The 10,496-nt window shown below is 41.8% G+C and overlaps 1 protein-coding gene and 1 pseudogene across 1 annotated transcript in view; one reads left to right on the top strand and one right to left on the bottom strand.

The window, feature by feature from the left end:
• Positions 1–9,648, bottom strand: part of LOC103607195 (chromosome unknown open reading frame, human C9orf85) — a gene marked incomplete at its 3' end in the record, with an annotated part of 43,612 nt that extends 33,964 nt beyond the window's left edge. The window contains exon 1 of the mRNA XM_008591728.1: positions 9,459–9,648. Within this exon, the coding sequence (XP_008589950.1) occupies positions 9,459–9,560 (102 nt within the window). The remainder of the gene's footprint in view (positions 1–9,458) is intronic.
• LOC103607194 lies at positions 7,813–8,771 on the top strand (annotated as a pseudogene).
• Positions 9,649–10,496: the final 848 nt, after the last annotated feature.

The raw sequence follows: 10,496 nt of genomic DNA, 5'->3' as shown, positions 1-10,496 counted from the left end.
GACAAAAAAAAAAAAAAAAAAAAAAAAAAAAAAAAAAGAAAGATTCTGTTCTCTTTAACAGGATACTATTGGAAACATTGATTATATTACCAAGGCTTTCACTGGAATATCACATTTGAAAATATGCATGCCTAGTTTCAAGAGTTCCTAGCTTTAGAGTGAATGACTAAAAAGCTGCAATTTCCTTGTAGGCTCCAAAATTTCAAGGTATTAGATACAGCAGGCAAAATCTAATGTCTGTCTTGGTTTGGCTTCCTAGCATCAAGAAGTTTTTAAAAGTTCAATTTGAGATTTTTTGTCAAAATCTCCAGCAAAGCAAATTTAAAGGGGCCTATGTAGTTACTCTTGTCATGCTTATGTAATAAACAGGCAAATTAGTCTTACTACGATAATCTTTGGTAGAAACAGGGGACTGTAGAAAAATAAATTACATTTCAAAAGAAAACTATAGTACACTTGTTATTAGATTGTAGCCATGTTCACAGTTTTTGAGTTTTTGTTTTCTACCTATAGACGAAACTAGATTCTGACTTTTAGTTTAATATCTGGCTACAACTGTCTAACTAAGAACAATAAGCTGAAGATGGACAACTCAATGTAGATTTCAAGGGACAAATTGCACTCCTGGTGCGTGGGCCACACAAAGCTCCCTCAAAACATCCAGTGCCATAATCAGAGAAATTCAAACTGCAAACCGGGATAAGTTGCTGACTTCATACTGTGAACAGCTTTTCCCAAGATCATCAGTACAAAATTTCCTATCATAATGAGACTCTTACTTATGCCTAACTCTTTCACTTGGCAGAATGATGCTGTAGTTAAATATGTGATTACTGCAGGAATAAACAATTACATTGTAGCAGGCTTCAACTTTAAGAAACATGCAGAATTGCTTTAGTGGCTTCAAGTAGAAGCATCTTGGGAATGTAAGTATATGGAATATTCCCAAGCATAGATGAAATTATTTTATGTGAAAGGAAGGAGAGAAAATAACAGGTAGATAATATTATAGAATATAATACCTCAAAATATTGAAAAAGCACAAAGAAAAAATAAAGAGCTTCATTAGCACTATGACTTTTATTAGGTATAATATTCTTATGTACATCACAATGCCCAGCACACCATAAATTAAGTCACCTTGCCAATTGAAAAAGCATTCTGAATTTAGTATCAATGGGGGAGAGGGGATACATTTAACATAAACTCACTTAATAGACAGCACTGGGAAACATATCAAAGAATATTTTCCAATTTGGGAAAAGACCAAAGAATGATCTCTATATTACTAGAATGATCTCTACAATGCCAGAGATGGTCACCTTGAAACTATAGTCTATTCTGTATCTGCCCACCTGCTTTACTCAATGGCTAACCCCTTGTTTATACTCTAATTGCTGACATCCATTGGTTGAGAAATAACATTTATTTCCATCACTGGCACTTCATCACTCACACTGAAATTACTAATACCAGGGATTACTTAAGCCAATCTGGGACTGATCCCTAAAGCTCAACAGGGGGAGAGAGGACAAACTTCCAGTAACATCTAATTCTAAGCTACCTGGACAAAATGAGCCTCACCAATAGTACAGTGAGGTTTTTCATAACAAAGTTGTATTCATTCATTTTACAGTGTAAAGCATCATGGCCAAATAAATTAAGATTATGACTCTATCCTGGAAGGAAATTAGGAAAAAAAAAATCAATAACCAGCCTCAGTATTTATGCACAAAATCCACTTTCTAACTATCATCTGTATTCCTCTCACAGAGAAACAAATCAACTCAAGTGTCATGACTAGAGTTTAGAGAGAAAGACTGCAGAAAGGCAAAAGATTAAAAGACAACTATTAGAATCATTGTGACTTCTGGTTAGCTAAGATGTTCAACATTTGTTAGAATGTTAACCTCTTTTTGTTTTATTTCTGAAGGATAGTTTTCTTTTATAAAAGGACTAATATAGGTAGTGTTCCTGCAACTCTCCCAAAACAAAAAGCCAACAAAAACAGAACTTCATGATATCTAAGTCCTTTTGCTGTAATACCTATTTTCTTTTTTTTTTTCCTTTTTGTCTTTTTTTTTACTGACCGGTAACGGGATCGCAACCCTCAGTGTTGCGCCCGTACTGGGGACCGGCAATGGGCTCGCAACCCTCGGTGTTGCATCCGCACCACACTCAGCCAGTGAGCGGGAACCGGTCTCCACATGGGATCCGAACCCTCAGCGGAAGCGCCGCCGCACTCCCAAACGGCGCACTCTCCAGTGCGCCACCGGGCCGGCCCCCTATTTTCAATTGAAGTAAAATTTACGCCAGTGTCATGCACAGACCTTAAATGTACAATTCAATAAGTTCTGATAAATGTATTACTCTCGTGATCTTCACCATTTCCATCACCCCAGAAAGTTTCCTTGTGAGCCTTCTAGTAAATATCCCTACCACCCAAGGCAACCATAGTTCTGATTTCTACGGATGGAATCTGTTTAGTCCATTTTGTGTTGCTATAACAGAAATACCTGAGATTGGGTAATTTATAAAGAACAGAGGTTTATTTGGCTTACGATTCTGGACAGATGCATCTGGCACGGGCCTCAGGCTGCTTCTACTCATGGCAGAAAGTGGCAGGCAGCCGGCAGGTACAAGCAGATCACATGGTGACAGGAAGCAAGAGAGAGAGAGAAAAAGGAAGTGCCAGGATCCTTTAAACAATCAGCTCTCGTGGTAACTTATAGAGTGAGAACTCACTCACTACACCTCCTCCCCCAGGGAGAGCATTAATCCATTCATGAGGGGTCCGCCCCCATTACTCAGTTTCCAACACTGCCACATTGGAGATCAAATTTCCACATGAGTTTTGGAGGGGACAACACATCCAAACTCCATCAGAATCACACAGGATGCTCTTTTGTATTTGGCTTCTTTCCTTTCACACGATGTTCCTGAGATCCATCCACATTATTTACAGGTACCAGTAGTTCATTTAAAAAAACTGCAGAGGAGTATTACATTGTATGCATCTGCCACAGTCTGCTTATATACTCTCCTATTGATAGATATTTGGGGTTTTTCCCCATTTATAGCTATTGTGAACAAAGGGAGTTGTAAACACAAAATCCTGTTCTGCTATACATATGTAACCATAACTAACCTTAAACTTTAGACAGTTTTCTGCCTAAATCAGGATCTGAGGAACTGGACTGAATTAGCATCTGTTTTCACATTAAGTAAGTAAAAGGAGCCTCTGCTACAGAGCCCTAGCTGATTAGGTGAGACCTACCCCAACATCTGTGACATGTGACACTCCAGGGGCCCCACCTCATGAGGAGAGACTCTTTCCCTAGAAGATTTCAAACAAGCAGTGTTCAGGTAGAGTGTCAGTAAAGCTTACTCATTTCTGGTCTGACCCTAATCTGGTGTCACACTGCTTCTATTACACACAAAAATATGGTATTTAAAAAACAAAAACACCACACACATATATATACAATGGAGGGCTTTTGATTTACTTATCAGTTGAGGTCTCTTCACATGGACCCCACCTAATCAATGGATAGCCAAGGGCTAATTATATAATTTTGGGCACACCATTTACCTCTAAGCCCTAATTTCCCAATATGAAAAATGGGATAATTATAGCATCTATCTTGGGGTTATTTTGAAGATCAAATTAGTTTGTGTATATCAAGGATATGTAGTTCCCAACACACTTAAGTACATAAATACTATTACTAATAAAACTATATTTCCAAAACTGTTTAGAGAGTATAGCCATAGACTTCCCACAATAAATTAGTTCAATATGTATTATGTAAACCAAAGAGTTCCATAGCCAAGCCAAATCTTGGTTAAATAATTTTTACCTGCAAAACACCTCAGTGCTTTGGGCCAATCCACTGTGATCTACTAAAAGTGAGGCCTATTACACAGTATTTCCAAAGTGATTTGACCATAAAAGCTATTCTGAAGCTATCAAGATCACATGACCCCAGGGCTCTAAGAAATACACTTGGGTAAATCCTAGTAAAAACAGGCTGACTATACATATAAAACAAACAGCATCCTCAGGAGAATGATATATGCTCTTCCCATCTCATTTAGTTAACTGCTACGCATCCTTCACCCTCCAAACTTGATCAAGACTTCCTGTGACTTTTCTCTCATAGCTCCTTCTGACACTGGTATTAATATACTTGAAAGATTATTTAATTTATATTTGTCACTTTACTCCCACTAAACTGTAAGTTTCAATTAAGGCTTTAACTGTATATTTTGCTCAATTCTATATTCCCAGCATCTAGCACAATGTTTGGTACCTGTATTAGTCCATTTTGTGTTGCTTATAACAAAATACATGGAACTGGGTAATTTACAAAGAAAATGACATTTACTGCTACAGTTTCTGAGGCTGCTAAGTCCAAAGTCCATCTGGTGGTGGTGACAGCAAACCAGGGATCTTACATTGCAAGACGGTGGAAGCAGAGAGAACAGAGAGACAGACTCTCCTCTTCTTTTAAAGCCCTCAGAACCACGCCCCTCACCACCATTTTTAATCCGTTCACTACTGCAAGCTCCTACAACCCAATCACCTCTTCAAGGCCCCACCTTATAGTTAGCGTAATGGGATCTCCCACCCTCTTAACAGTCACAGTGAGGGCTAAGTTTCTAATACATAAAACTTGGGGGACACAATTCAAGCTTCTATAAGTTTTGGGATGACATAATTCAATCCACTGCAGTACCAGATAGTATTTGTGGAATAAATAAGTGAATACAAGCATTTCACTGCAGCTTTTTTGGCATACTGAAAAACTGAGGGCCGGCCCACGGCTCACTTGGGAGAGTATCATGCTGATAACACCAAGGCTAGGGGTTCAGATCCCATATAGGGATGGCTGGTTAGCTCACTGGGTGAGCATGGTGCTGACGACACCAAGTCAAGGGTTAAAATCCCCTTACCGATCATCTTTAATAAAAAAAAAACACCTGAAAACAATTCAAATGTTTATTAATAGGAAAGTAATAAGTTACCCTACTTTTATACTACACAATATTATACAGCCATTAAAGAGAATGAGCTTAATCTCTATGTTCTGACATACCCACTTTACTGAATGAGTGAGAAGGAAAAAAATGTTTTTTTATTACAGATGCACTGCACTGTACATAGATAGATGTCTAGAAACATATGCAGCAAACTTAACAGTGACTACACAGTAAGACTGGGAATGGAGACTTTCACTTTTATACTTCACACACTTCTCTAATTGTTTTAGTATTCTTCAACAAGTATGCATTTCTTTTTTTTTTTTTTTTTTTTTTTTTTTTTTTTTTTTTCCGTGTCCGGCAACGGATCGCAACCCTCAGTGTCGCCCCCGTACCGGACAGGGACCGGCAACGGGATCGCAGCCCTCGGTGTTGCTCCCGCGCCTCGCTCAGCCAGTGAGCGGGAACCGGTCCGGATGTGGGATCCGAACCCTCAGCGGGAGCGCTGCCGCGCTTCCCAAGTGGTGCACTATAGCAGTGTGCCACTGGGCCGGCCCCAAGTATGCATTTCTTAATTAATTATTTTAGCCTTTGAGCAACTGCAGGTCCACATAAATTATTATATGCTTATGCTTAGTTAATAATTGTATCCTTATTTCTCAAAAATATTTTTGTAATAATCCCCACAGCAATCCTGAGAGGAAAGTAAGACAAGAGACAATATTAACTCAGTGCTGTAGATTAAAAACTATAGGTAAGTTGCCTGACATCACAAAGCTAAACAAATGACAGAACTGTGGCTAAAATGTGGCTCTTTTATCTCTTTCAATGTTCTTTTTCATCACACATCACTGCCTCTCCAGTAAGAGAAACAAGGCTGCCTTGGCAGAATCAACATTTTCATATCAAATGACTAGAGCAGATATTTAAATCTATTCCCATCTACCCCTCCTAACCCTCTTCAATCATTTGAAGGCATTGCTAACCAGTGTCCATACGAGTCTCTTTTAAATAACCCCAGTGAAGGAGAGGTTACAAAAGTCGAGTGCAAGCTCCTTCACAGCTAGACAATTCCATCATATTGTGCTGAAACCTACTTTTACTACTTTGACCCTTTTCCAAGTTTGGTCATTTAGAATGCATACAACAAGCTCATCTCCCCCTCTAGAATATATTCAAGCGTGTGTGTGTGTGTGTGTGTGTGTGTGTGTGTGTGTGTGTGTGTGTGTGTGTGTAAAAAACTATCACCTGTATCCTATGAGAATGAGTGCTTTACCTACATAAACTTCCAAAAATAAAACAGTGAAGTCCTGACCAACTGCTTGGCAGAGAAGGAAAACGAGAACTATCGTGCAGGACCCCTACCAAATAATAAGGTAAAGTAGTCAATTGTTACTACAATCCTTTAGGGGAGTTACAGAGAACCATGCAGTTCTCACCACTCCTTTGTTAAGCACAGGCGCAAAGATGGGGTCAGGTGCTTCTGACAAAGTCTTGGCTTTAGCATATAGCTGGTTGAAGAATCTGCTGTGAACACAGCCAATTATGAGTTCTCCATTACAGAGATGAACAATCAACCTAATGATTTTCCTCAGTAAAATATCTCGTGCTGTTTTTATCAGAAGCTCCAGTATCAAAGTGCCTGGCGATCCTACCAATTGACAAATAAGACCTTATGATTTAAAAGAGGGAAAGGAATTAAAGATTAAGTGATAAAATGGAACTTAAAGGCTGAATCTGAGACCCATGAAAACATTTGACCAGAATGACATAGTTATTAGATAACAACAAGAAAACACAATGAAAAGTACAAGTACAGTACAAGTTAAGAACAGCTACACTGTAGTTTAGAAGGTTTTTGTGGGGATTTTTTGGCAGCTGGCCAGTACAGGTATCTGAACCCATAGCCTTGGTGTTACAAGGCTGTACTCGAAACAACTGAGCAAACTGGTCAGCCCTAAATGCTTTCTAAAACTACGTTTTATCATCTGATGAAAAATAATCAGAATCCAATGTTTGTGCAAAATCTTAGAATAAGAATACACGAAAAGATGCAGACATCTATTTGGAATAGTGCAGCTTTTTACTCTGGTTTACCTATTAACAATAGGTGTAACAGCCTGAACAGCCTTTAACATTTTGTTAAGCTTCTAAATTAAAAAGGTTTCTTTTCTTAGTCTTTTAACTCTAAATGCATAGCTTGCAGCTGGACATTAGAATACAATAATTCTTGTTCACAAGAACTCTAGCCAAAATTTGCCAGGAAACTAAACTGAAATGAGATAAAACATTACCCACTGCCTTGCTTCATAGCAGGGTGACTCCTAAAAGTAGACTCAAATCAAGTCGTTTTAAAATTATATATATGGGAAACCCTTCCAAGCCTCCATATTAGGGATTCTCTCTCTAGATATAAAACATAACTGTTGTACGTAAGCTTTCACATGTAAGTTATGTCAAACTCTAACTATTCTATATCAGTTTGCCTTTTCCAGGTCAGCTTTTCCAGCAGACAAACCTCTACACCCCTATAACCCAAGAGACAGAACACTGCTAAAGACATGGCAAGTCCAAGGTCCAGACCGACTGACTTTAAGATGGATGGGTCCTTATGATGTCTTACTGACCACCCACACCTCCCTAAAGCTTGACAATATTAAGTCTTGAACTTATCACATACAGATTAAAAAAAAAAAAAAACACCAAAAGAGGAATCTAAGCCTGACCCATGGATTTATAAGCTGTTAGAGGACCTCAAACTTCTATTAATTTACTAAAACAACAAAGCTTCTTTCAAAGATAGAAAATACTTTTTTCTCTTTTTCCCCCCCCATCTAGCGCTGCGGGCCCTGCAGCTCTGTGCTGAGCCGCAGACACGGGTCTGTGTTCCGCAGAATGGGGTTTGTTAAGGTTGTCAAGAATAAGGCCTACTTTAAGAGATACCAAGTGAAATTTAGAAGAAGACGAGAGGGTAAAACTGATTACTATGCTAGGAAACGCTTGGTGATCCAGGATAAAAATAAGTACAACACACCCAAATACAGGATGATAGCTTGTGTGACTAACAGAGATATCGTTTGTCAGATTGCTTATGCCCGTATAGAAGGGGATATGATAGTCTGTGCAGCTTACGCACATGAACTACCAAAATATGGTGTGAAAGTTGGCCTGACAAATTATGCTGCAGCGTATTGTACGGGTCTGCTGCTGGCCCACAGGCTTCTCAATAGGTTTGGCATGGACAAGATCTATGAAGGCCAAGTGGAGGTGACTGGAGATGAATACAATGTGGAAAGCACTGATGGTCGACCTGGTGCCTTCACCTGCTGTTTGGATGCAGGCCTTGCCAGAACTACCACTGGCAATAAAGTTTTTGGGGCCCTAAAGGGTGCAGTGGATGGAGGCTTGTCTATCCCTCACAGTACCAAACGATTCCCTGATTATGATTCTGAGAGCAAGGAATTTAATGCAGAAGTACATCGGAAACACATCATGGGTCAGAATGTTGCAGTTTATATGCGTTACTTAATGGAAGAAGATGAAGATGTTTATAAGAAACAATTCTCTCAATACGTAAAGAACAACGTGACTCCAGACATGACGAGGAGATGTTTAAGAAAGCTCATGCTGCTATACGAGAGAATCCAGTCTATGGGAAGAAGCCCAAGAGAGAAGTTAAAAAGAAGAGATGGAACCGTCCCAAAATGTCCCTTTCCCAGAAGAAAGATCGGGTAGCTCAAAAGACGACAAGCTTCCTCGGAGCTCAGGAGCGGGCTGAAGAAAACTAAACCAAACAGTTATCTATGATTTTTTCAAATAAAGACAATAAACTTATTGAATAAGCAATTAAAAAGTAAAATAAAATAAATCTTCTTCCAATTTACAGAAATCCCGCTGAAGAGTAAAAGACATAAACAGCAAAACAAGCATTTTCACGTTAATCAAATAACATGATCCTCAAAACAATCTTACAAGACAGACAGAAATTCCCACTATGTTGGATTCCCATTATGTTGGTGAGGACGCTGAGGCTAAGAGCCCTTAATCGTTCTCATTATACCTGCAAACCTAAGGGCTTGGAGTTTTCCAAAGAGAAATACGAACTGCATAAACTTGATGCTAGATTTGAAAGAGACACTCAGGCTACAATCCTCGTTCCACTGCAAATATGTGATCCAGATAGAAGCGTTCGACGACTCAATTTCCTCATTTGCACCTTAGGTTTGTTGAGGGTCCCGTTCACTCGTTGTGCAACTAGTAAAGTGTGTTGACCATCATGTCTACAAGACGACAACAGACGCAGGTCCAAAGAAGGGCGTGGGAATAACACGTTAGAAAGAGTTGCACTGCAGCCAAGACTAACTCTGGGCTGCGGTCCACACTCGCCCTCGCCAACTCCTCTCATTTCCTCTCTCCCCGCTCCACTGAAACGTTCCTTCCTGGAGTCAGAGTCAGTGCAATAAGCAGATTCCTACCTTGGTCTGAACACTCTTATCAAACTTGTCATTTTTGAAGCTAAACGTATTCTGGTGCTTCTGAGGCCTGGAACGAGCCACGTTCCCCTTCTGGGAGCTCATCGCTGAAACCACAACCACCTTGTGCCGCGTACGGGGAAAAACACGGAGGGAAGACCGATCAACTACCCACGGTGTAGACGCTGCTGTCAATGACCCGGAAGAAACTTATCCTGCCTTTCCGCCCCCGCCCCGGGTCGACCCACGTGACTCCTTGAGGCGGTCAGAGACATCCTCCCGCCCTCCCTGCTCTCAGGCCAGGCTACTCCACGCGGCCCAGCCTCGAGCCCTCCCCCTCCTCACAACCTCTCCCTCAAACCGGGCGAACAAGTCCCGCTTTCTTCGAAATGAGAATTCCCCCATTGGTCCAAACGTGGCAGTCCATCAAGGCGGAGGGGCGGGGAGACTTTGCTCCTATTGGCTCTTCTTCACCGCAATCCCCGCCTCCTGCCGAGTCAGCTTAGCCTCTCCCAGAGCCCGGAGAGCTACCGACTCTGCTGGGTGGCTTGTAATTGGTGGAAGCCGGGCAAGTCTGCGCTCCGTCCGTCCCCTCGCCCGCTCGCAGGCTGGAGCCCGGGTCAGCTTTGGCACCTTCCTCCAGTCAGTGGCCAACTCCTGGCTTGGAGAGGACTCTGCTCGCCCCCTCGGTTCCCATCCCGTTTCCCTCTCGCTGCGGGAGCGAGCCCCGCGCCTGGCAGGCTGAGGAGGAGAGAAGAAAGGAGAATTAAAGAGAAGAAAGACCTGGCTGGGTTTGGGTGGTGTCTGCAGTGCCAGAAAGGGAGGTGGCGGCTGCGACCACGGCCGCGCGGGACGTGAGGCCCGAGAGCAGGCGGCGGCGGCCGCTCCAGCGCCTCGCGCCGGGGCCGTTAGTCAGCAGAACGCGAACTCGTGTGGAGGAGCCGGGCCGGCGCGAGGCGAGACTCCGGAGCGCGAGCCGGGCTCCCTCGGGCGCCGCCGACCTCCTTCGTCCCGGCTCCGGGGGCTGCAGCCCTCGTCCCG

Source organism: Galeopterus variegatus, unplaced genomic scaffold (genome assembly GCF_000696425.1).
Source record: "Galeopterus variegatus unplaced genomic scaffold, G_variegatus-3.0.2 Scaffold7226, whole genome shotgun sequence".
Taxonomy (NCBI): domain Eukaryota; kingdom Metazoa; phylum Chordata; class Mammalia; order Dermoptera; family Cynocephalidae; genus Galeopterus; species Galeopterus variegatus.
Note: the sequence above shows the minus strand (reverse complement) of the source record. Positions and strands in the feature narration are given on the sequence as shown.